At 36.9% G+C, this 26,269-nt stretch overlaps 10 protein-coding genes across 10 annotated transcripts; 5 read left to right on the forward strand and 5 right to left on the reverse strand.

Moving 5' to 3' along the window:
- Positions 1–566: 566 nt before the first annotated feature.
- On the reverse strand, positions 567–1,902 carry RO3G_01271 (uncharacterized protein; the record flags this gene model as incomplete). Its single annotated transcript, XM_067655862.1, has 5 exons — positions 567–655; positions 792–815; positions 867–1,188; positions 1,269–1,499; positions 1,561–1,902. The coding sequence occupies 5 exons, from the start codon at positions 1,900–1,902 to the stop codon at positions 567–569; spliced, it is 1,008 nt and encodes a 335-aa protein (XP_067511963.1).
- Positions 1,903–2,392: 490 nt separating this feature from the next.
- RO3G_01272 (uncharacterized protein) lies at positions 2,393–8,191 on the reverse strand (the record flags this gene model as incomplete). The annotated part of the gene is made up of 8 exons (XM_067655863.1): positions 2,393–2,479; positions 2,537–2,962; positions 3,012–3,172; positions 3,229–3,406; positions 3,464–3,725; positions 3,776–4,600; positions 4,649–4,861; positions 4,914–8,191. The coding sequence occupies 8 exons, from the start codon at positions 8,189–8,191 to the stop codon at positions 2,393–2,395; spliced, it is 5,430 nt and encodes a 1,809-aa protein (XP_067511964.1).
- A 1,345-nt stretch (positions 8,192–9,536) lies between these two features.
- RO3G_01273 (uncharacterized protein) lies at positions 9,537–9,736 on the reverse strand (the record flags this gene model as incomplete). The annotated part of the gene is made up of 2 exons (XM_067655864.1): positions 9,537–9,675; positions 9,726–9,736. 2 exons carry the CDS (start codon positions 9,734–9,736, stop codon positions 9,537–9,539), a joined length of 150 nt encoding a protein of 49 aa, XP_067511965.1.
- A 2,340-nt stretch (positions 9,737–12,076) lies between these two features.
- On the forward strand, positions 12,077–13,228 carry RO3G_01274 (uncharacterized protein; the record flags this gene model as incomplete). Its single annotated transcript, XM_067655865.1, has 2 exons — positions 12,077–13,136; positions 13,194–13,228. 2 exons carry the CDS (start codon positions 12,077–12,079, stop codon positions 13,226–13,228), a joined length of 1,095 nt encoding a protein of 364 aa, XP_067511966.1.
- Positions 13,229–14,654: 1,426 nt separating this feature from the next.
- On the forward strand, positions 14,655–16,021 carry RO3G_01275 (ATP-dependent Clp protease, ATP-binding subunit ClpX; the record flags this gene model as incomplete). Its single annotated transcript, XM_067655866.1, has 6 exons — positions 14,655–14,778; positions 14,828–15,001; positions 15,065–15,195; positions 15,246–15,371; positions 15,417–15,629; positions 15,680–16,021. The coding sequence occupies 6 exons, from the start codon at positions 14,655–14,657 to the stop codon at positions 16,019–16,021; spliced, it is 1,110 nt and encodes a 369-aa protein (XP_067511967.1).
- Positions 16,022–16,366: 345 nt separating this feature from the next.
- RO3G_01276 (uncharacterized protein) lies at positions 16,367–18,748 on the forward strand (the record flags this gene model as incomplete). Its single annotated transcript, XM_067655867.1, has 7 exons — positions 16,367–16,660; positions 16,711–16,747; positions 17,280–17,292; positions 17,347–17,383; positions 17,433–17,714; positions 17,774–18,490; positions 18,698–18,748. The coding sequence occupies 7 exons, from the start codon at positions 16,367–16,369 to the stop codon at positions 18,746–18,748; spliced, it is 1,431 nt and encodes a 476-aa protein (XP_067511968.1).
- An 823-nt stretch (positions 18,749–19,571) lies between these two features.
- On the forward strand, positions 19,572–19,943 carry RO3G_01277 (uncharacterized protein; the record flags this gene model as incomplete). The annotated part of the gene is made up of 3 exons (XM_067655868.1): positions 19,572–19,610; positions 19,669–19,785; positions 19,839–19,943. 3 exons carry the CDS (start codon positions 19,572–19,574, stop codon positions 19,941–19,943), a joined length of 261 nt encoding a protein of 86 aa, XP_067511969.1.
- A 683-nt stretch (positions 19,944–20,626) lies between these two features.
- RO3G_01278 (rhizopuspepsin) lies at positions 20,627–21,185 on the reverse strand (the record flags this gene model as incomplete). Its single annotated transcript, XM_067655869.1, has 2 exons — positions 20,627–21,107; positions 21,148–21,185. 2 exons carry the CDS (start codon positions 21,183–21,185, stop codon positions 20,627–20,629), a joined length of 519 nt encoding a protein of 172 aa, XP_067511970.1.
- A 313-nt stretch (positions 21,186–21,498) lies between these two features.
- Positions 21,499–21,951, reverse strand: RO3G_01279 (uncharacterized protein; the record flags this gene model as incomplete). The annotated part of the gene is made up of 2 exons (XM_067655870.1): positions 21,499–21,737; positions 21,936–21,951. The coding sequence occupies 2 exons, from the start codon at positions 21,949–21,951 to the stop codon at positions 21,499–21,501; spliced, it is 255 nt and encodes an 84-aa protein (XP_067511971.1).
- Positions 21,952–23,439: 1,488 nt separating this feature from the next.
- On the forward strand, positions 23,440–24,388 carry RO3G_01280 (prohibitin-1; the record flags this gene model as incomplete). Its single annotated transcript, XM_067655871.1, has 3 exons — positions 23,440–23,524; positions 23,591–24,012; positions 24,071–24,388. The coding sequence occupies 3 exons, from the start codon at positions 23,440–23,442 to the stop codon at positions 24,386–24,388; spliced, it is 825 nt and encodes a 274-aa protein (XP_067511972.1).
- Positions 24,389–26,269: the final 1,881 nt, after the last annotated feature.

The raw sequence follows: 26,269 nt of genomic DNA on the forward strand, positions 1-26,269 counted from the left end.
GATGTCTTGCATTTCTTGGTATCTTGGGTGGATTAGCTTATTTCTTTTATTACAAGAAGAAAATGAAAGACAAGACTGTGAAAAAGCAGCCTTTCCCTGATACATGTAGTGTGTTTGGATATGAATCACTAGCTGCCTCTCAACGCGTCCTTTTACCATCATCCAAGCCGCCTCCGTTAACAATTCAGCCACAACCGATAGAAGAATTTTACGAGGTCAAGCATCCTTATCCGCCGCAGATGGGAGATGAGTTAGGATTGCATATTGGTGATATTGTATGTGTAGCAATGAATTTTGATGATGGTTGGGCACTTGGCTTTAATGTCACTACTGGATTAAAGGGAGTATTTCCACTGGTCTGTGTCGCACCTGCGCCTGAGGAACTATTAGAACAGTTACTTTTACAGCAGACCGACTCAAGTACAAAGATACAAGTAGATGAAAAGTCGTCTGATAACATACCGAGAAGAACAGCGAGTATGATACGGTCCTATGATTATGGAGAAAGTGATTCACCCACTTCGCCTACTCTAAACACACCATTTTTTGAGCCTCAACAAGAGCATTCAGTACCTCAGCCTGAGCCTATTTTTCATCAACCACAACAACAAGAAACATTTGAAATGCATCGAAAAAATAATAGTATTTCCCATGTCTAAAGAATAATAATAATAATAAAAATAATAAAATGTATAATTTCTCTCTTATTTTTTGGTTTAAGCTTTGTACATAATTGTTTAATGTAACATATCTTTTTTTTTATTTCATACACATTTTACATACCAACTCACCTCGTTCATCACCTTGCCACATACCTAAATTGTATTTTTATGTTAGATGCGCTACCACTACTTTTCTGCTTTTACCTGGAACACGCGAAGAGAGAGATCGATGACATCGATGACATTGAAAATGATGAATATGATAATCATGTCCTAAAGCAGTTGCACACGGCCCATCAATGATACTTTGACATACGTGACATTTTTTCTTTTTATTTGCTGGTTTCGGAGGCAGCGCTGGCTTTGCTGATGGCTTTAAAAAAGGCTTTACTGAAGGTGCTGGTGGTTGTGGTGAAGAAGATTTTGAATGTTTCTTGGGTGAGTTAGCGGTAGGATAATGTTCTTCACAATAAGGTTTGTTGTCTTTTACCAAAAAGGAACCGCCTTGAAAGGTTCGTTCGCAATCCTAAAAAAAGTTTACATGAACAGTCAGGCTCTTTTTTTTTTTTTTTTTTTTTTTTTTTCTGGGCTGAGGAATCAACTTACAGTGCAATGAAAGCAATTTTTATGCCACGCTTGGCCAAGTGCATTGACATATTCTCCCTGAAGAAAATCACCGCATCTGCTACATTTTTTTCCAAATTTCTTCATGTAATCCTCAAGACAGTAAGGTTGATCTTCGTGGACCTTAAATTGTTGACCACCAATCGGATTCTTGCAAACACAACAGCAAAAGTGGTCTTCATGATAATGCTTACCCAAAACACGGAGAGCTTGCTTTATAAATAAGACGATGGTTATCTTCATGCACATATAAACATCACTCTACGTTTCTTACATGTTCTATAGGTTCGCCACATGCATTGCAATGCACACTAAACAAGTGACGATAATCTTTTGCGCAATAAATCAAACCATCCTTTTCATAATATTGTTCATTTTCCAGCTCCTTGTGACATGTATGACATGTAAAGCAGCGAGTATGCCATAATCCACCAAGAGCGGATACAACCGAACCTCGAACCTGCTGTTTACATCCGGCACACGCTTGACCGACATACGCTGGACTGCCCACACTGACCTTGGGTGACCGTGTCGGTTTGGGGGTTTGGGGAAAGGCAGGTGTTCTGACGTCAGTCGATTGAATTTGGGTGCCTGTAGATAGATGCAACTTATTCATTCGGTCCTTTACAGAACCCAAGTCATCTTGTTCGACAGGATAAGTCAAATCATTTTTTAGTTCATTATATCCTTTATTTGTGCCAGGTAATTTGCTTAAATAGTTTTCTATTTGAAAAATAGGCTAGTTTAGTATTTTATAAGTGCTTTAGTTTATCTTTTCTTACCGAGTTGATCCTTTGTTAAATACGACATAAGAAAAAGAAAAGAGTAAAAAGAATATAAAAAAAAGAGAAACCAGGAAATAGTCAATGCAGAAATGAAACTCCGATTGCCATTTATGATTGATTGAATAAATAAACACTTTTTTTTTTATTGCCTTCTAAATCGATTTTGCACGTCATTTATTATTGAATCGACATCGCGTATTTGTGTTGATTTGTTGTTGTTGTTGTTGTTATTGGTATTGCTTGAGATTTCTTTTTGCCTGTGCCTTTTCATATTTTCCTTTGCATTTTCATGCTATTCTTTATACTTTAGTTGAGAGTCTTTTACTTAATTTTATTTTTTACATCTAACACTGCTTTATCTCGAGCACTCAAACCATCAGGCCAAGAAGGTTCGGGTCTTTTTGACCTCTTATGTACGAATCAAGTTAGTAAGTTTGTCCTTTTTCAAGATATAACAAAACTTACTGCGGGTAAAGGTTTCTTGATAAACAGATTACTTGCTGCCTTATCAGTCGCTCGGTTGGATTTACCAGACATGGAGGGTAGTCCTCTCATCGCACGGTATTCGTTCATACTAATCTTTTGTGCTTCATTTGTGTCCTGTGGCCTCTGTCCCTGCTGAACTCTTGCTTCCTTCAGACTCCTAACTTTTTCAATAAACGATTGTTCATCCGATGAAACCCTTTGACGACTAGCTGACCGTGAGTTCTCTGGCATAGGGCTAGAGGAACGCTTGTCTCCTAGACGAGGTGAATGGGGTTCATGGATCTTGATGGGTCCCTTTGCATATGTAATAGACTGCGTTGATGGTAAAGCAGCAGCATCCTTTTCATAAATGTTTTGAGGTACTTTTGATCCATTCATACGGTGTTGAAAATACGGGTATCCACACTATACAATCATTAGTTTTTATTGTACATATTTTTTTTTCTTTTCTCACCTCTCTAACGAGTGATCTTTTTTCAGCATCGCGCACAAGGTCACCCCAGTACTCACTTCTTGATAATGACCTTGCGTGACCCAATACAAATAAGGAACATTTAGCTCTTGTTAATCCTACATTCATACGACGCATATCAGCCAAGAAACCAATACCACGACCTAAAAAGAAAGCAATGAATTCCATAGCCCTTTAGAGTAGTTTTTTTTATTTGTACCTGATCCAGCTCTAACACAGGAGAAAATAACAATCTCTTTCTCTTGTCCTTGAAAACCATCTACAGTATTGAAATCAATAGCATCCACAATGCCATTACCAAATCTTTTTTGAAATCGAGCCTTCAATTGACCTACTTGTTGTTTGTAGGGCGTGATGACACCGATCTTTGATGCAAACTAATAATTACATGACTTAGCTTCTAAAACATCAAGACATGAGATTTTTCTGAATACCTTAATTGTAGGCAATTTGGTAAGAAGCAGATCCACTAAACAAACAGCAGCATCTGCTTCTGCCACATTGAAAATAGATTTTCCTCGTCCCATCTTTTCTTGCCCATCACGAACATCATAAAAGCAGTAAGGTGGAAATTCAGGTAATGCATGCCAAATAGCTGACGATATCTTATCCATCCCGGGCCCATCTTGTAGTCGAGATTGATAAAATAGTTTACTAGGAAAAGTACTGATTTCTGGATGCATACGGTATTGTATGCTACGGTACGTTTAGTTCACATGTACATCTTTTTCTTTTCTCGCCATTACCTTAGCAAATTGACTTCCTTTCCAACGGTTTTTTCCAGTCTCATGAACAAACTTTGCTGATAATCATATTTGGCTGCCACGGTAGACATAACAGTGGGTGGTAGCTGATTAGGGTCTCCTACTAGAATACATCTTTGGGTGTCAAACTTTAAGGGAATCAATGAACTAATCTCGATAGATTGAGCTGCTTCATCCACAATCACGGTCTCAAACGAGGCACCCATACTTGTCAACATATCGTGGCCACTTCCACTCAGAGTAGCACAGACCACATCTGCATTCGCAAATACCTTTTGACGAGCACGCACACGAGAAACCTCCATTTCTTGGCCATAGTTCTTTTGATCCTGATAGGCTTCTCTAAGAGCCATCTTGGCTTTGGTCAACTTGGCACCCAACGCCTTGCGTTTGCTACGAAGGATAGACATCTGAACCATGTCGCTTCCGGCTTGTGTGATCTCTCGATCGACATCGTCCAACCCAATCTGTAAATTACGAATCTCACTATGCAACGTGTCCAGACGTGCACCCATCTTGGACATTGTCGCATCATTCCCAATCTTGGCTTCCATCTCTGCCTCGATCAAACGATCCAATATACGATCCTTCACACTCGCATTGACCGAGTCGGCTACACCGATACGAACCACATTGGGTTTCTTGATTCCTTGAGCTGTCATCACGCCTTCTTTTAGTCGCTTGGTAATTTCGTCTACGGCCGCATTACTCGGTGCACATACCAAAAGTTTGCTGTATCCCTGACGTTGATCAAGCAAAGATACAATCAAAGCCAGAATGGTCTTTGTTTTACCAGTACCAGGCGGTCTATCAAAAGTTAAGTTTCTTTCTCTTTTTGCTCCATATTTTTTTTACCCCTGAATCAAGGAAAATCCTTTCTTCTTTTGAATGGCAGATGCAATAGCCTCCGCTTGTGGTTCATTGACGTTATAATTTGTACAATATTGTTGAATGACTGAAGTACTTGGTTTTTTCATTGTCGTGGGCGTAGGAGAAAGGATCTCAGGACCAAGATCGTAATGTTCTAAACCTTCCAAGGCCGCATATTCACGCATAGCAGTTGTAAGACTGTTTATGAGAAAATAAGTCTCCTTCTTTTTTTCATAAATAATCAATTTACCTCATGATACGAAGCATACTCCAGACCGTCTTGGGAGAAAGAGAGTTCAAGATACTGATACGATCTGGATCAAAATAAGATCGAACAGAAACTTCACCCATATTCTTTGTTTGATTGATTGAGTTTATCTTTCCTAAAAACGCACGACCCTTCCAAGGTCTCGCATTCATGCTTCCATCGGTAAGCTGAGAGGAATCATTGAAAAAGGCAGAACCGAAATGATTAGCAACACAGACAAGATCATCCACAGAGATATTATTGGTGATCATGTTCATTGGCAAAGCAAATGTAATGTCTACAAAATCATTGGTATGACAACGACCGGTGACAGAGCATTGTTCGAGTACATCGGATGCAGAAAGGCCTTCTTTGGCACGTTGAATCTGAGCCCAAGCTTCGGCAATCAGGAGTGGCTCAAATGAGGCTCGGTAGTCCTTGAAAGAGCTAAAAGTGGTCGGCACACGTTCGTAATCTCCACTGGAAGGAGGTGACTCACTGTTGATCGTGATATCCCAGGTCAGGATAGCCTTGTATAGCCCATCAATATTGGGTGTAATCTTTTGCTTTCGGATCTGAGCCTTCACGCGCTTTTCTTTTCGCTGTAGATATTCGTTTGTGATGGGTGTCTCGATCAGCTTGATTGTACGCTTTGGTTTGGTATCAAACAGAGCTTTGACACTTGCACTTTCAGCTTTTATGTTTGCCGCGTGATGATCCATATCATTCACAAGTCCCTCTAGACCACCTTCTCCATCATCCTCTGATGAATCGGATGAAGAATGATCCGAATATCGTCGGTTGACTACGCTGGATGGAGATTTCACTGTCGCCATCAACCTCTGCTCGGCCTTGAATTCTTCTCTCAAGTTCTTTAGCTTTGAGAATCCCATGGGTGGAGGCTTCAGCTTGCGGCCAGTTGATGTCACAGCATACGTCTGTTGCTTTGTTTGAGGAACATACACACGTGATACATGTCGTTTTGGACTCTCTGTTCTTTCTTCTCGGTTTCTTGACGGTACTTCTATCTTGACTGCTTTAGGCTTTAAATCCTTCTTCTTTTCTTCTTCTTTTGGTGTCGAATCAAGCCAACCTTTCTCTACTATCTGTGCTATGTCAATCTCCCCATACTCGGCGTCGAATTCATCATCTGAAATCACCTGCGGATTCTCTTCAGATGCTCCAAAAAAGGATGTAATCTTGCTCTGTGTAGCCGAATGGCTACTTGATGGGACTTGATCTCTTGCCGGACTATTACTGGCCGCTGTGTTGATAGGCTGCCATTCGACCTCTTCATCATCGCTGTCATTGAGAAAGATAAAATTAGCAGGTTCATGAGCGCTAAGCGCCATAAACAATCTTTCTCTTTCGGTAGCTGACAGTCTGCATGCGTTGACCCCTGTGGCAGCCGTCATCAATCGGTCATAGGCATCAACAGAAACCTTCATCTCCATCTTCTTGAGCGTATCCAAAAGGGCGATCAATAAAGGTTGTAAGCGAGAAATAACATCTTGTCGGGTGACATACACCCACTGCGAGAGATAATCGACAGAGCTGCAGACATGGCTATAGGAAAGGGTATGATCGGGCGAAATGGCTTGCTCAAACCATGATCGAGCGTCCATCAGACCGGTTGCGATATCTAGCATGGGTATCAATGTATCCACAACCTCACGCGGCTTGTAGGACTCGGCCCACGTCAGACCTTTGTCAAAGACATAACCGCTTGTTTTCCAGCAAGCGTCCCAAAAAGAGACAAGGCCATGTGCACTTGCAGGCTTTTCGTTTTTAGTCAGAGCAGGCAGATAGAATCGTAAGAGGTTGGTCAATCCTGGTATGGATTTAAAGATATCAAGTGGTGTGTTGAATAAAAGTATATATTCTTGTAAGATCGCGTTGATGGCTTCCAGTAATTGGTCGGATGGCTGCGAGTTGAACGGGTCAAGAGAGTCGGTCTGCATCACCCAGGCTCGAAGTTCTGTATATTGAGAGCCGTGTAGATGAAGGATTGGCTTGATCAGGTCAGACTCGATTTTTTGCGGCGGTGGTATCTTTGGCAGAATACGGATGACGTGAATATGTATGCTGTGTATCTGTTCAGCGATAAAGGACACTTGTGACGGTAAAACGCTCTTATCGGCCTGTTGCGCAAGATCAGGCAAGTCTACAGTGGCGACGGCTGCATAAGCCTTCAAGAGGATATTGACAAAGCAAGGCGATGGCTCTCGATCAATGTGAAACATCAAGGCATTCCAGATGGCTTGATAGCGTATCTCCTTGACCAAGGCAGCTTCGCCTAGGCTAGCTTGAAAAATAGATTGAAAAGCAGAAATTACAGAGCTCGAGTGTTTATCAGCCAGATCATCCAAGATGTTGAGAGCCACTCGAGGCATATGCTGAACAATAACTGGCAAACTGGAAGCATCAATCTTTGCAAAAGACACCATCTTGGGCACATACTCTTCAATCTTGGCCATTGGCACTCGATCGTCCGACAGACACTGATCAATGATCTGTAAGCCAAGTTCAGCACAATACGCTCGACTCATGACACCCCAGGTATCCATTTGAAAATAACCAAAGGTAGTATCCAGTATCTTTTCTGTCATCTCACTCTCCACCGGAGATTGTCGAAGAGAAGACCAGTAAGGATACATCCATTCGAGAATACCCTTGATCTTTGCTATCAGCTTGTCCTCTGGATATCGAGTACCGTCCTTTTGTAATATCTTGCCTACATTTCCTTCGCGTGCAATCTTCATGACTGATTGAAAAACATGGTGTTCACATATCTGTTTTATAATATCATAATACACTGTCCAATCATTCTCAATCGTACCCCAAAACTTTGACTGTAACTTGAGGAGCATGATGGTCATCGTCTTCAGGATCTCTCCTAGCCACTCGGATGATGTTGACAGCTGTCTGCGAATCAAAAGTGTCATGGATACCTGAGCATCGAGCAAACTTTGATGGAGTATGTCAGACGTAACAGTGGTTGCAATCAAACGAAGTGTCTTCCAGCGCTCACCCACATCCTCTGTTAACGGAAAAAGGGGTTGCAAAGCAGTTCCGTCGGCCAGTGATCGCAGCAGGTCCTTACAGAGGCCCTCTAAAGATTCATCCGGGACACATTGCTCTGTTTGAATAAACTTTTCGAGTAATTTTCTCGTCCAGAATCTCACTATACGATGATGGTGTAGGCTGAGTCGAAATAGGTATACTGTGGTATCGGTATCCAAGGTGGGGAAGAGTCCTGTCTGTTGAATGCGGTTAAACATGCTGCAGAATAGCTCATCGCATTCCGTATCACTTAATAGTTGTTGATTGTAGACAATTTCGAGTAAGGCACATACTGCGCCATCCGACACAGACTCGAATTGTTTTAGTGTTGATTTGATCCTCGTTAGATCAAATTGATTAAGAATGTGAAAAAACTGATCAACTGTGTGTTGAGGAAATAAGTCTTCATATCTAATAAAAGAATGTCAACAACTTCCTTTCTTTGCTCTCTTAAAAAAGACCTTTTTCTAACAGATATTTTAGAAATTTGATATTCTTTGGCACAATAAGCACATGATTTGAGTTGCAGGTTGAGCTTAGTTTTATATTGAACGATCGGATCATGATCAGGAAGTGAAAATAACCAAAGCGATTCACGTGCAATGGATAATAATTTCTCACTGCTACACCACCAGTGGTTGACTGATAAGAGATATTCTAAAGCGTCATTAAAAAACTTGGTCTCCAAGTCAACGTCGTCTCTGTGTTGCGTCCTTTTCTCGAGTAGGTTTATCAAGTTTTGAAGTTGTGAATCGTTTGTAATGCTACTCATAGGAAGAAGGGAGAGACAAAATAGGATCTATTGAACCGTATAAGAAAGTCTATATATTTTCAAAATGGATAAAAAATAAAAATAAGAAGAAAAAAGCAAAAACGCCAAAACACGAAAAAAAAAAATAGAAAAAAAACTGAACAAAAAGCAGTAACTCTTTAGGAAATGCCTTTTAAAATGATTGGGTTTTTTACTCCTCGGCCCAAAAAAAAAGGTTCTTTCAGCCAATAAAATCACAAACTTCAGCCAAAGCCACTATTTTTATTAAAAAGAGTAACCATCAACCCAATTATTATCCCAACTTATCTTTTTTTGTAAGTTGGGTCGCAGTAGACGTTTTTTATCTGGCGATTAGTAGTAGACGCTCTGAAATTCATCTTAGTGAGCCAAAGAGAAGAAAGTATTATATTAGCACTCTGTAGTTCTTAAGGCTTTAGTATGTTGAAATTTGGGGATTAGAAGCAGAAATCCCGCATCTTCTCATGATTGTTCCCGTAAATAAAAGCTTATTGCTTTGAAACAAAGAGACTGTGTATTAATTGATAGTTTTGAAATTTAAACTTGACGCGTTTCAATAAAACATTGGTACTTTTAATTACATATATAAGTGTTCAATAAGCTCGCTGTATGGTTATTTGAATTTATTAATAAAGAAAAGGAAAGGCTTACAAACTACGAATGAAGGAATGCGGAAACAAAACAGAACTATTCGCACTGACAGAGATTTCAGTAGCCTTTTTCTTTCGATTGCTTAAATCACGGACTGTGTTCAGCATAACTTGTTTGGCTTTCTAAGAAATAGAAAACATTGAGATGAAATCAACTTCGATGTTTTTGATGTAAGAAGGAAATTCAAACCTTGGTGTTTTGGAGATACGTGTGATCGAATTTCCTACTGGAATTTCCATTCCTAACAACTCATGTTCAACCCTATGCAAATATATTATTATTAGTTACAGCCCTTCTATTTTGTAGCTTACTTACGTATCATTAGAAATCCAATCATTGACACTGTTTTTATTTAGCCTAGATTTTTCTCAGACAAGGCAGAGAGCATATCTCCCAATGGTTTTGGAGGTTTGGCAAGCCCATCAAAGTGGGTCACTTAGTTGAAAATGGGACACTCGATTAAAAGTGACAACAAAATGAAGGCTTTATTCTCATGATACTATACTATAACAGAACTAATACACGGTTCATTTCGATTTTGATAAAATAAAAATAGAGTGAAGAATGCTATCTTTGAGGAAGTAGAATGTGAATAGTAAAAGGGGTTAAGAACAATTATGAAGGGCAGACGTGAGATGATAAAAGACATCCATTTGGCAGTATGTGATACTCACTTCTTTTTCTAACCGTTGTTTACTCTTTCTTTGGAAGATGCATCATCCTTTTCGTTGTTGGCCTTCCTTTGTTTGGCATTTACAGTTAAAGATCTTTCTCACCCCATGTAGGATTGAGCAGCAGCAGACATTACTTGGCCATCGTTAATAGTGACATTGTAGCTCATGTCATAGGTCATAGAGAAAAAAAAAGATTTTTATTTATTTAGAGTTATAAAATGTTAATTATTAAGGAACCTGATTCAGAATACAATTGTCTATCTACAAAAAAAAAGTCATTAAAATGTCTATTGCTAGGTGTCAATGGGTTGTTAGGCCTCTACTAGTCGTAGACTGAGTGAAATACCCAGTGATCCTTTCGAAAGCCTAACTACGTTGGAGCTCAGATAATAGCACAAACACTGGCGCATGAGGAGTTTCGCTTACTAACCATAGCATGTCCACATCAACCAGTTCACTGAGTAAGCTATAAAAACTTACCTAAAATTAATTTCCATGAGAAAGAAAGAAAAAGAAAAAAGATTCTTTTTTAAAATCAAAATATGGTTAACTCGCTTTTTCTCATTGTTTGGTTATAAATTGCATTATTGGAACAACCAAAAGAACAAAAGAGGAAAGAACGTTGAACAGATGCAGAGAGACAGTATTTACACTATTTTCAGGAAAGAATGTCGTGTGAATTTATCGTTATTATGTATAAATTGTATTGTAAAATTTGTAATAATGCGACATTCATTCCTGAAAATAGTATATGTAAACAAAAGAAATTAGCTTTTACGCTATCAGAGCAAACCCAACAGTCCCTATTAAAGTATTAAATTTAATCCGTCGGAACTAAATATTTAATACCTTTTGTGAGGATGTCGCTTTGTGGTCCCTTTTAACTCGTATCCTATTAAAATTTCAACGCTATATTTTTTAAAATTGACATGAGCTCTGGCGATGTTTACGCAGCTGTAGCAGAACGATTCAGCAAATTTAAACAGTTTCAAAACGTAGCAAATTAGTACCTTCTTGCTTTGAATGGCTTTAATCTTGACTATGACGAAGAAACCCACTATATCAGGTCACTTTCTGGTCATAAAGTTGTCAACCGAGATCGCATCGGGAATCATCTTCGTCTCATTGCTGATGGCTGCTTGTAATCACCAACTTACATCAAAAAAACTTTTTGCTGCCGCTTCAGAATGCGCCAAAGCGTATTTATCAGTATTATTAAAGTCATTTAACTTAAGGATTACCGCTTTCTTCAGTATAAGCACAAGACTATTAGCAAAGCTAGATTTTTATCTTACCAGAAAATGGTAGCTGCCAACCCACCAGGTAGCTTGTGAATACGGATATCACTCTGTGCACTTCAAAATCCATGATTACTCTGCCGACTGCGTAGATGAATATTTTCGTATGTCAGAAAACTCTGCGATGTAGTCGAAGTTGTTTTGCAATGTTTATCATGGTAAAATTCAGCTTTATTTAAACTAAAAATGCAATCATCCATCAACTTATTGCATGCTCAATGTATAGAGAACTCAACTGAATGCATTCTGAGGTGACATATAAGCGAAAAAGTTAAAGATCCATCATTAACATGATTTACATATAGCATTACACAAAAGATAATAGGTCTGATAACTCCTATTAACGTTAATACATTTGGGCGGAATTTTAAGACCTATTAACTTTAATAGGGTCGCTAATAGGGTCCGTTGGGTGACAACTTCTTGATTTCAGGGTATTAGAGTTAATTTAATAGGGACCGTTGGGTTTGCTCTCAAGGAGGCTAATGCATGTTTGGCCTATTTCAGTGTCAGATCATAAACAGACTACACAAAACGTCATTGATGCTCTTTGCATCTTCTTTATGCCTCCATAAAAAAAAACGTAAAAAACGTCCATCTCTTGAATATTACTGTGTTCACAATCATGAAGATCAAATTGATCACCTCGCATTCTTCAATTATTTTATTCATTTGAACCGTAGGAATGTCATGACTAGATTCAATGATCTTGTAAAAAATTGTATTTCTGATGAAACAAGGAAAAGAGAAGTCGAGGAGAAATACAAAACCTGGCGAAAAAGCAACGAAGCCAAAGTATATTGGAGCGAACGAGAAGCTCGACAAAGACAACTTTTATTGCGATACCAGTCAGAAAGTGGCCCGTCCGTAATTGAATCTGTTGCTGGTAGTAGTGTGACTTCCTCGTTTGGTACTTCTGATAGTACAGCATCAGTTGGTATGGATAGTAATGAAGTAATGCAATTAATCGAATCCAACATGATTCCTATCAACAACAAAGATACGTTTAAAATCAACGATGTAAATGTCCTTCAACGATTCCATGACTTTCAAAAATCACTTGGAACTAGCCCTTTAACATACAAAAGCCAAATTCACCATATTTTGGCAACGTCGGGCATACTCTTAGTTAAAAACCATCAGCATCCTGATTTGTTAAAGTTTATTGACTGCAAGACAACCAGCATGATGTTGAAAAATACTTATGAACAAATTGGGTTATACAGTCAAAAATTTTCCAGGGATACATTTGTTCAATCACTTGAAATTGTTCAAGAATGTATCTCTGAAAAAATTACAACGATAAAGGCAACTCAACAGCTTTTAGCTTTGATTGATGAAGAAAGCAACAGTTATCAAAACAAAGTCATCTTATGCTTCAAATCCTTGCTTGAACAACTCCCTGATGACCCTTTTGAAGCAAAAGAGCTAGAATTAACCCCACGATTGATTCAGCCTTTGCTTCAACCGCTCTTCGAAGACAGAGCAGAAAAAATTTATCTCCGTTGGATAGACACCCAGACAGAAGAATACAAAAAAGATGGAATCAACTGTTCCAACAAACGACCTGACGGTTGTATAACACAGAAAGCATATGAAGATATAAATTTGGGCTTCATTGAAGTCAAAGAAGAAAAGCAGCAAAATGATAAAAGCAAATTGAACAAGGACCTGCACAAATTGGGTGTGTTTTCTAAAAATGCAATTGAACAAAATCATCTCCGTGGAGTGCTGTGCATTCAAGTGGTTGGTAAGTTATAGAATACACAAATAGGCATAAATTATTCATAACAATGAAAATTAATAGGCACATCTGTTTGCTTCTACTTGACCCAGCAATAATGCAAGGGGTTTTATACGATGACTGAAATCGATCGTCTCAATGCATCAAAAGACTTGACAGAGCGTCCTCAGCTCATTGAGTTTGTGGACAACTTGTGTAATCTTTTACACGTATTTAACACAAATTGTTATCAACAATAAATAGCCGTTTTTATCATGCTTATGATTATAGTATTAAAATCATCATCATTTTTTTTTCTCTTTGACCTATGACATGAGCTACAATGTCACTATTAACGATGGCCAAGTAATGTCTGCTGTTGCTCAATCCTACATGGGGTGAGAAAGATCTTTAACTGTAAATGCCAAACAAAGGAAGGCCAACAACGAAAAGGATGATGCATCTTCCAAAGAAAGAGTAAACAACGGTTAGAAAAAGAAGTGAGTATCACATACTGCCAAATGGATGTCTTTTATCATCTCACGTCTGCCCTTCATAATTGTTCTTAACCCCTTTTACTATTCACATTCTACTTCCTCAAAGATAGCATTCTTCACTCTATTTTTATTTTATCAAAATCGAAATGAACCGTGTATTAGTTCTGTTATAGTATAGTATCATGAGAATAAAGCCTTCATTTTGTTTCCGATGCACAAATTCAGATTGAAAATCCAATATCTGCATTTCCTCAAAATGGCTAGCAACATAACTGAAAGTGCACAACACGATTTTTTTTATTCTGCCTAAGTTCAACCTAAGTAAGTCATTAATCAAATACTGAAGCTTCTATTATTATTATTTTTTTAAAAAAAAACAAACATTTTGTTCTTTTTTAACAAGTGTGTAAGGGGCTTGATGACTCCTGTAAAAGATAACAACTTGACTGTTGTATAAAGAGGCATTGTATTATTGCAAACATATCAATATTACATTCTTTCAAACCTTTAAAACTTTATCTAGCTTCTTGAAGCAAACGATTTGATATGACATTCAGATTAACAAATACTTTTAAATCATGCACCGTTGAATAAAAAAAGAGATTGGAGTAACGACAGTTTATGACTCAGACGATAAGAAAATATAGCCTAAATGCAGATATCTATTTTTTATTTTATTTTTTTACAATTACGATGAGACTTGCAACTACTTTATATAACAAACCTTTGCTATTTAGACCCACGCTCTTATTACTAAGAACATATCACAGCGCAGAACACAGTGGGGGCGGTTTGATGGGTATTGATAACTTTTCTGCACAACCACCTACAAAAAGAACAACAGTAGATCCTCCTTTGAATCATTTAGAATCATCTCACATCACTAATCCTCGTTCGGTTCGTTGTCTATCATAACGTATGGTTATCTGTACTAACAAAAGTAAAGTAGATTGTTCAGCATTTAAATGAATATGTTATCGGTCAAGAAAGAGCTAAAAAGATACTTGCCGTAGCCGTCTTTAACCATTACAATCGTGTACAAGCCAATATGAAAAGACAGACCAAGGTAGAAGACGAAGCCCATGCAGAACATCATTATCAAGACAGCTATTATGCCACCATTCAAACAGAAAATAATAATAATGATTTAAACCAAAATAACACAATTTATGGTAATGGGAAATAGCAGCAAGGAAAGCAAAAACTGATACATGATTCTAGGTTCACAAAGAAGAGCCTGGATCAACCCTCCAACTGAAGGACATCCAAATACAGACACTAATAAGCAAATATTACATGGTGAAGTGGATTCAAGATCTGTCCTGGTGTTTAATGATCAAGATTCAACTGTTCATGATAAAAGTAATGTGCTACTCATTGGTCCCACTGGTTCAGGTAATTCATTGATTGAGAGCATAAAAAAAATAAATAGAAAAAAGCTTATTGTTTGTATACTAGGCAAAACATTATTAGCTAGGACATTAGCCCAAGTGTTACAGGTCCCTTTTTCAATGTCTGACGCTACTCCTTTTACACAAGCAGGCTATGTAGGAGAAGACATTGAGCTAGTCATTCAACGTTTACTTCAGGTACGATTCAAAGGCAGTCGTAGTGTCCTTTGTTACTTAGATCTTTGTAGGCATGTGATTATGATGTGAAAAAGGCAGAAACAGGTATTGTGTTTATCGATGAAATCGACAAGATATCCCGAAGATCAGATTCTCATACAGCTTCAAGAGACGTATCGGGTGAGGGAGTGCAGCAGGTAAATTACAGGGCGGTTTATATTTTGTATACTTAATCTTTCTAGTCGTTGCTGAGAATGCTGGAAGGTACGATAGTGAACGTGACAGATAAATCAGGGCCCAGCCATCCCAAGCGAGGAGGGTCATTGATGGGTAGTAATGGTGGTGCAAGTAATAAGGGCGAAACATATACAGTAGATACAAGCAATATTTTATTTATTTTGAGCGGTGCGTTTGTTGGTTTAGATAAGGTGGTGAGCGATAGGATGGCAAAAGGAGTAAGTACATATGAAGAGTGTGTATGTGTAAAGTCTGATCCCTTTTGTAGTCCATTGGATTTGATGCTTATTTAAAATCAGAAAAAGATGAGAAAAACAAGGATGTGTTACATGCAGTCGAGCCTTCTGATTTGATCAAGTATGGTTTCATTCCAGAATTTGTGGGCAGAATTCCTGTGATAGCCTCTGTAAATGACTTAGAAGTGAATGATCTTGTTCGTGTCTTGAAGGAACCCAAAAACTCTTTATTAAAGCAATATGAAGGATTGTTCAAATTGAGTAATGTTCACTTGAAGTTTAGCCAGCATGCTCTAAAGTCAGTAGCAGCGCAAGCATTGGAAAAAAAGACAGGCGCTCGTGGCTTGAGACGCATTATGGTACTGTACAAATAACAAGTCAAGCAGCGAGGGATGCTAATACACCATGTAGGAAAACCTTTTGTTAGACCCAATGTATGATGCACCAGAGTCACATATCAAACAAGTGATTATCGATAGCAAAGTAGTCAATAAGAAGAAGGCACCTATTTATCTCACCAGCGAGAAAAAACAATTGGCAGACAAGATCATATCAGAAGACGATGGTATTGATTTAGCAGAGGATGATACCCGAGAACAAATGACTCAAATCTAACTCAATAATAAAATTGTGTGACGTACAGTTGCTGTTTAACAGCAAAACAATTTTGAAAGCTTTTCTGTCTTTTTCTTTTTCTTTTTTGTTCTTCTTTTTGCAAGATGACTTCAAATCAACCAATTCACTCTGTTCTTTTTGACAATACAAATGAATATTACGGACAACAACAAGCCAGCGATGGTTTGCAGTTTTACTCATCAAGTTATGGAGATCAATATAATTCAGCCAACTATTACAGTGCTCCTCCACCAGCAGCCACAGGAGACATGCGTTCAACTAATTATGACTTCTCAACCTCGGGATCCTTTTGGAGCGCGTTTGGTACAGGTGGATATGCTGACGAACCACCTTTGTTAGAAGAATTGGGATTAAATTTTGGACATATCAAGACTAAAGTAAACTCTTTATCATGTGTATATGCATCCTTTTAACTTATTTTATGTAGAGTTTAACCGTATTGAATCCTTTCCGTACCGTACCAAGTACTATTATGGACGATACAGATCTTGCCGGCCCACTTTTATTCATTTTTTTATTTGGTACCTTTTTACTCTTATCAAGAAAAGCACATTTTGGTTATATCTATGGCGTAGGCGTGTTAGGCGTTGTATCCATTTACCTTATTTTGAATTTGATGAGTGAAAATGGAATCGATGGATCAAGGACAGCAAGTGTATTGGGCTATTGTTTATTACCCATGGTCATGTTAAGCGGATTAAGTGTAGTATTAAAGTTGGATAACATCATTGGTACCCTGTTGACAATTGTCAGTATTTTGTGGTGCACTTACTCAAGCTCAGGGATGTTTACAAGTGTGCTGCACATGAGTGAACAAAGAATATTGGTTGCTTATCCTGTCGGTTTGTTTTATGCTTGTTTTGCTTTAATGACATTTTTTTAAACAATAAAAAAATAATTTTTTCTCATTTTTTTTTTTTCTTTATAAAATGCAACGTTCTAATTTAAACACCCAAAGTATTCAATATAGAAAAAGAACAGAAAACGACTCTATAGACAACCACATCAAGTAAAAAAAAGAAAAAGAAAAAAAAAGAAAACAAGAAATAAACTTGTAAATTAGGAAAAAGCGTCCTGTAGATCGTAATATACCCCCAAAGGTTCATATTGGAATTAATTATCAATAACAATTTCTAATGTAAATTATAGATTGAAGCTTATGTCCCAGAGTCCAAATTATATGAAGAGCTATGTCAGTTTGAAAGAAATATGGATTCGGCCATTATGAAAAAACGTTTAGAGATTCAAGAAGCACTTGGTAAACCAACCAAAGTGAAAAGGACGATGCGCATTTTTATATCCAATTCAGCAGCTGATCAGCCACACGAAGAAGAGCAAGAAGAGGAAGAAGAGGAAGAAGGACACATGTTTGAAATCAATAGTGAAAATGAGCCTTCTTGGACTTTGAAAATAGAAGGAAGACTTTTGGATGTAAAAAAAAAAAAAGATAACATAATGAATCGCGAAACCATTACTTACTTTAATAATAGCCATTGATTCCAACCAAGAAAGCACAGCCTGTACAAAAATTCACTTCTTTTTTCAAATCCATCTTGATTGAATTAGATAATGGAGAATTGATTGAGTGGCGTAAACAAGCTTCAAGCACAGAAAGCGACGGTATTGAAGTCAAGCGAAAGGGAGACAAGGATGTACATGCTCGTATCATCCTTGTCCCCGACTACACGCCTCAAAAGTATAAGCTAGCCACTGGTCTTTCCGAACTCACAGGCCTTCGGTTGGCCACCAAGCCTCAGATCGTGACTGAATTGTGGGGCTATATCAAGGAACATCACTGTCAGGATCCACACGACAAGCGAATCATTCACTGTGATAAAAAAATGCTATCCCTCTTTGGTGTCGAAAAACTCCAGTTCTCTCAGATTCCAGACGTGATCAATCGATATGTGACGCAGCCGGATCCTATTCAGCTGGAATATACCATCCGTGTCGACAAGCGATTTCATGCATCACCCAAGGCATACGATGTGGATGTGGAGTTGGATAGTGTCTTGAAACAAAAGATGATGAATGTCGTGTCTGCATCTCAAGTACAAAAGGATATTCTCGCTTTGGATGATAAAGTGGTTCAATGTGTGCAGAGTATTAATAATTCAAAAATGAAACGAAACTTCTTGATGCAGTTTTCTATGCATCCAATTGAGTTTATAAATAAATGGATCAATAGTCAAGCAAGAGATATAGAGGTAAGTAGATTATGATAGTAATTGTACATGAGCTCATGTTGTTTATCAAAGGCTGTACTTGGCGAAACAAAGGTTAATCTAGAAGATGTGCGTCAAACTGAGTTTTATAAACAACCTTGGGTGAAAGAAGCAGTTTTTCACTATTTAACAGCAAAGGTGATAAATGAACATTATCAATGCTTAGGAAGAACTTACACTTTATTATAGACGCAGCAGAGGATGCAAGAATTACTAGCAACCCAATCAACAAAACAATAAACATTGGTGATTTTTACTTTTTAAACTTTGATTCCTTACAATGTTTATCATGTATAAAAAAGACTTTTCTAAAGAAAAAAAAAAGGGGAGGAAGCACAAAATTAATAAATAACAGACCGAGAAGAATAAGTGAGAAGCAATCCTTTTTAATTTAGAATCTTTTTTTTTTTTCAACTTGTAAATTACTTTAACATTTATGGCAATCCCCTTTTAATTAAGACGCAACCACTCAAGTTTGTATCACTATGAAAACACGCGAGTATAATGATTTACGTGCGTCTTTCTACACACACCCTTCCTTCTTTTACTTTCTTTTTTGGCGGGTAGCACAGAAAGGTTCGAGCAAATGATGAATGCGTCTCTGCTTGGTGTAAGTTGAGGGGCCTATGCTCCCAATGATGGTTCAAAAGGGAAATTTTCTTTTTGTGTTACTCGGATTGAATTAAGACATGGCCCGATAACGGAACACAACGATAGTTCTGAATATTGCACAGCTTTTAATTACTTTTTTGAACGCCTTACGCCCTTCTTTTGCATTTGCATTTTATAAAAAGCTTTTTCTAATAATACTTGTTAAAGAAATTGAAATCTCATCTAAGGCAATACATCATTTTACATATACAGCTCGAATAAAAGAGTCAACCTATAAAATGACAAATTTAAGGGACACGTACACGCTCAAGTAAAGTGTTACACTTGCTCCAAATAATGTGATCCGGGTTACCGAGATAATAAGATGAGACTTGCACTTTTAGTATTTTTCTATATAAAGTCTTCTCCTTCTTTTTCTTTTTCACCCTTTTTCTTTATTAGAAATTAAGTTATGGGTTGTTGCATGTCTAATTGTTCTTTCTTTGAAAAGGTAATTTATTCTACGAGTGATTTTTATGTTTCCTATACTGATGCAAATGAATTGATAGGAAACTATTTATGAAGTTGTATTGGATGCAAATGGCGTCGCTCAACGGGTATCCAAAGGCCAAGGCACACATTTCATTCATGTATCTCCCCACAAAGAAACCGTTTTAAAAGAAAAGGTAAAATCAGCGATGTTTTCTTTGTTTGTTGACATTCATTTTGATGAGTATAGTCCGAGATTACTTATCCTTCGCCAACCTATCAAAATAAATGGCCGTCATTGACTAAACCACCTATGTATGAACATCGACGTATTCAACCATTGGCAAAGGTCTAAATATATCCGAATGAATAATAATGCTGGTTATTATTATTATTATTGTTTGTAAATAGAAATAATAAAAAAACTTTGAAAGTTTTTGTTCAATACATTCGATCCAGGAAAAAGTCACTGCAGACTATGCTAGATGATCAAGCTTTTTTTTTAATGTTTTTTACCATAAAAGTACATGCCTTAATTTAAAGGGATTTGATGATGGAAACTCTAACTTGTGAAACACACAATAGAATCACATTGATCGTTACACATGCACATGAAACCTAGGATTCTAAAATGACATAACAAAGAGAATCTTTATCTATCTTTTTGCATCTAAAAATAAAAAGATGGATTTAATTCATTTTTATCTTCATTAAAAGGAAAATCAATATGACTTTAATTGACACAATGCCAGAAAAAATTGATTTTCTCCTCAGCTTGAAAATTAAAGTGTGTAAACCAAGAGATTAATCTAATGTATTTATACTTGAATCAATTTTTAAGGCAACAATTTGCGGGTTAGATGCTAAGTTTAACAAAAAGATAAGAAATCTTTGGCTTTGATATCATGCTAAGTGATATATACAGTTCAAATTATGTGTATAAAAAGGCGCATTCGCACCCTTGTTGAGTAGAAGGCAAAGCAAACTTTGTCACACGATATACTAATACGAAACACATCCATACTTTTCTGTTATAAGTCATTCATCCAATAAAACATTTATAGAAGCTACAAGGTTAAAGACAATATAGTTGCTCTGCAAGGCATCATCAAATGTAGCAAAATCATAGTCACCATAACTGAAGCTAGTAACACTAGAGTAACCATATTGTTCATAGACAAGGGAGCCAGCAGGGACCTCGAAGGTAGAGGAACCAATGGTGAACACAAGAGGCTGGAAGCCAGAGGTGTCACAGCCGGTGGAGAAAGTACCATCATAGTTATCTCTAGCACCATAGGCAGAGGCAACAGAGCGAACGACATTGTTACGGAGGATCAAGAGAGAAGTACTGATGACAAGGATGGCATCAAACGAACCAGCGACAGGAACAGCGACATCATACCAGCCATTGGAGTTGTCAACAGGGATCGTGGCCAAGGAGCCCTTGAACTTGCTAGAGTTATAGTCACCAAAGATATATTCGCCTCCACTACCGTTGCTTTCCTTGCCGAGGTAAACACTAGAAACAGGGTTGCTGATCAAGCCTTGACGCCTCTGACGGTCGTGATGGAATTAAAGCCAAGGCCGAGAAGACCATCCGAGGGACCGTTTTGGAAACTGCTGGATTCACGTCTGGCCAATTCGAGCGTTTGACGTTGGATGGTCAGGCCGCCCAGGACGATGGCATCGGTACCCAAGGTACCACTGGCACTGGAGCCATCACCATAGGAGATGGACCACGCACGACCGTCCTTGGTATATGTTCTGGATTGATTGACGTTATACTTGGTTTGAGAATAACCACAGTTGGTACATAGAGAAGAGGCTTAAAGAGAGGGAGGTCAGTCAAATAGAGAAAAAGGATGGGCTAAAGCTTACCAAACCACAGGTCAGAGGAACCGGTATCAAAATCAAGCTTGAGCGTCACGCCAGGTGTGCCCACAGTGGCTTAACCACTCGATGTCGTTGTAGTAATAAATCACAGGGGTATAGCCAATACCATTAGCAAAGACTGGATTGAAAAAGGAAGAAGCAGACCGGTGTTTGTCGTACTTGGCAAGGATTTTTTGAGTAGAGTTCTTGTCACTAGACTTATGGTCCTTGTTCTTTGTCAAAGGAATGTTGGTATTTTTATCGTTAGGAGCAGCCTCTGTAAAAAATGCTAAAACAGCAAAAGAACATCAATGAGAGTTATATTATTAAAAAAGAGAGAAAGAAAAGGTTTTTAGAATAATGGTTGAGAGAAATTCAGAAACCATTGCTTACATAGGATTTTCAATCCATAGATTAAACAATATAGACCGTTCGACATTTAACTTTCAATTTAAGGAAAATGTAAAAGCTCTACTACACAAAATATCCATACTAATAGCCATCCCAATTTGTGCTGCATGTTTTACATATATATTCTTTCGTTGGGTAGTACTTTGATTTTATCTATAGAAAGGTTTGATTCTCGTTATCCTGTATCAAACTTTGATTATACATATATCACTTCTCGATATTTCAGAATTTACAGTCTTATCTTACTCTTCAAATAGAAATAATGCAGTTACAATAAAAAAAAGGCACTGCTCAAATTATTTTCAACTTAGTCCAGAATAAATTAAAAGCGTATAAATCTTTGATAACTGAGAAGGAACACAACAACTTAAATTTTTTTCATACGTTATTATGCAATAATAAAGTCTTCTTTTCTATAATGTACTGCAATAATTCGCAATACAAAGCAGACATGACAAACATCTATTGCTATAGTACTACCTTTATTCTGCAAAGTAAAGATAAAATAAAAACTTAAAGATTCATTAGGGAGTCAATTACCGTATCCTCACTATACTTCAATAACTCAAAGAAATAAGCCAGCGATTATTTTTGTAATTGGTACATAAACCAAGGGGCTTTTTTTTGGCTTATTAAATTATTAGAGTAAAACCTGCTTTTTACATGATGCCTACACGAGTTTTTAAGCTGTAAATTTGAGCATATTTGATTAACTTTTCTAAGAAAGAGGTAGATTTATTTCTAAAAGCATCATGTAAAACAATATTCATTGAGGGGCGATAAATTGCTATTATACGACTCCCATGAAAGTAAAAAAAAAAAGTGGCACGAGCAAACTGATAGCAACTTCTATAAATACACATCTTTTACAACAATCGCAAATTCTCTATCTTTAGGGAGAAAAATCATTATTAAACTTTAATGCACAACCACAAACAGAAAGAGAACAAATATGATGGTTTACATGTTTTGGGTAATAGCACGTTTTCATTTGATTACAATTGCTCCTGAGACAGTAATAGAAAGTATCAACATACATGAATTAAATCAAGTAAGGTTAATTCTCACAGTTGAGATCTTTGTAACAAATCACTTAATTTATGTGCACTTTCAACCAATGCTCGTATTTGCAAAGTAATACATAAACACATTGTCTCTATAAATGAAGAAAAGATTATAGCAGAATATACAAAAAATTCAATACAAAACAACTTTTTCAGAATAAAATATATTTCTTTATTATATAATAAAAGAGGCCATCCTCATAGTTTCTTGGTCTTTTTGGTATTAACTAGGTTAGGTTTCATCATAGGCTATCTTTAAAATTAATGAGGTCCACAATCTACAAGAATCAACAGGAATACTTATTAATAGCTAAAAAGCACAGTATCAATACAGCAGCAACTAGCTATTTACCTTGTATCAAACCCAGGATATGTAAAAACCGGATTGACTTCATTTTCATCTTGAATTGAGAAGGCAAGATTTTAATTGGCCGTTGAGACTTTTTTTTTTTTTTTCTGCCCTTGTGCCCCGACAATTTTTTTTTTACTTTTTATTCAAAAAGAATGTCTGCTGTGCTTGGAACTATTGCTAAATGGGCTATCCCTGTTGGTCTTGCTGTTGGTGGCGCACAAGCCGCCATGTATGATGGTAATTTTTAAATCGCTCGCCATTTTATTCGAAAAAGAAAAGACTTACAACTGATCTTGCATATAGTCCAGGGTGGTTACAGAGCCGTCATTTTCGATCGTATTCAAGGTGTTAAATCTGTTGCTGTTGGAGAAGGTACTCACTTTTTAGTACCTTGGCTTCAACGTGCTGTCTTGTTTGACGTTCGTACTAAGCCTCGTAATATCTCTACTACTACTGGTTCTAAGGATATGCAAATGGTCTCTTTGACTCTTCGTGTCTTGCACCGTCCTGAAATTAAAAACTTGCCTTTAATTTATCAAAACTTGGGTCTTGACTATGATGAAAGAGTATTGCCCTCAATTGGTAACGAAGTTTTGAAATCTATTGTTGCTCAATTTGATGCTTCTGAATTGATTACTCAACGTGAAGTTGTTTCTGCAAAGATTCGTGAAGAATTATATAAGCGTGCAAGAGATTTCAACTTGGCTTTGGAAGATGTTTCTATTGTAAGATATAAAGGAAGCTTAAAAAAAGAGAGAGAAAGGAACTAAAAAAAATTATTAGACACACATGACATTTGGTAGAGAATTCACTAATGCTGTTGAACAAAAACAAATTGCTCAACAAGAAGCTGAACGTGCTAAATTCATTGTTGAACGCGCAGAACAAGAAAAGCAAGCAGCCATTATTCGTGCCGAAGGTGACTCAGAAGCTGCTGAAATGATTTCTACAGCATTGTCAAAAGCAGGTGATGGATTTATTGCTTTCCGTAGAATTGAAGCCAGTAAGGAAATTGCTCAAACCCTCTCTCAAGCATCCAATGTTACCTATTTGCCTAGTAACGGTAATGGTAACAATGTGCTTCTTGGCGTCAAGGCATAAAAACATGTGTATAATAAAAAGAGATGACATTGTTGAAAACAAAGAAGAGAGGTTTTATTGTTTATTATTGGTGCTTTGCAAAAAGTGTATTATTTTGTCAGAAGGGATCTATTATTTCTTGCACTTGCAGATCTCTTCATCTTTTAAACCAGCTAAAGCTTGCTCAATATGTTTACCACAGCCTATATGCACAGTTAACAAAAAAAAAATAATAGGCGAGGATGCTTTCAACTTACCAACCCAGGTGTATTTGCCACATTGGTTACAAGTTGTTCTCATACACATTTTTAATATTCCTTGGGAAAAAAAAAAAAAAAAAAAGAAAGCAAACTTTTTCTCTTTATATTTTATCTAAGGAACAATTAAATTCCGGTATCATTTTTTTGAATGACAAATATTACCAAATAAGTGAAAAAAATTTTCCAGGTATATTCATAGGAGCCTGAAGTCTATTGAAGGTATATTCAATCTGAATGCTAAAGGCTTCAAAAGCTTAAAGGAAATTATTCTGGTGTCTATCAACTCAAATAAGCCCTTGAAAGTATCAAAGAATCTTAAGAAACAATAGGCTGATGGTTTGGAAAAGGTCAAAACGTTTTTCAAGTATGAAATAACAGATGATATGTTAATTATGGTAAACCCAAGTTTATACCATCCAATGGTAAATACTATCAAGTAATAGGTTACAGTGTTCATGCGAAGGTTAATAATACGCTTGATTGACTATTGTCTTCAGATAATGTAAAACTAAGTGAGTATGATGTATTATTAACAGTTAAGAAGGACACCCGAGATAAATATATTCCTGCTTCTATTGATACAAGTAATTAACATTGTAGTGCTTATAATTGATGTTTTTAATGATAATAAAGTAAATGTGAATCTGACTTTTTTCATGATATATTTTATATTCGCATAAAATTAAGTCAAGTATCCAATACAATGGCCAGCTTTTTTATAGCTGTAGTGAAGCATGTGAAGTTGATGTAGAGGCATTAAGTTGGTTAAAGATCCTTAGCAAGTTTATTTTTGCCATTCAGTTACAAATTTATGATAAGCATATATTAATTTCTTAACATATCAAAAGTATGTCCTGATATTTGATCCCACGCTGAAAGAACAACATAATTAGCCTTCCCAACTTTTTTTTTCAATTAGATTGAACTACTGGACTAGTCAAAGTTGCTTGTAGATAACATGACATCAAATGCCCCTGATATACTTGATCGTATCGTAATTAACCATTGAAAAAACAGCAACCCACATTATTGGTGTTCTGCATCAAGAATATTTAGATGCGATGTAATCACATCAGACTGTGCTTTTCAACTCTTCTAAATCAACGGATCATCATTCTTTTTAAGAAATGAAATACATCTTATAGCATATAAGGCAAAAGGAAGAAAATTTTTTAAGGGAAGATATAAACGATTAAGTCTCTCATTCGATTAAATATTATGAGCAATGATTTACTGCTTGGTGTGGAAACATCTTCTGTGAATCATTTAATACCTGAACCATATACATGGCTATCTTGTTTCGCTTATTTAACTTCATTATCCTTTATCATACATCAGCAAACATCAAATGCCGCCCACCTCAATTTATCTACCTTACAAGTTACAAAATCCTATAGATGCAAAAAATTAGAATATGCATCAAGGGTTCTATATGGATTTATACATACAGTTAGAAAAGGAGCATCTATCTATTTTAGAGCACTACACTATATTGAAGTCGAATCGCTACAAGCAGGAAAAAGCACTTCAATGTTCAATTATAAGTTTTTTCTCCGTCTATAACTAAATAAACACTAAAATATACAAAAAGGATAGTTTATTAAGGGTTAGAAGAGATGTTTATGTACAAATGACTTTTTGA

This window comes from Rhizopus delemar, genomic scaffold (assembly GCF_000149305.1).
Source record: "Rhizopus delemar RA 99-880 supercont3.1 genomic scaffold, whole genome shotgun sequence".
NCBI lineage: Eukaryota > Fungi > Mucoromycota > Mucoromycetes > Mucorales > Rhizopodaceae > Rhizopus > Rhizopus delemar.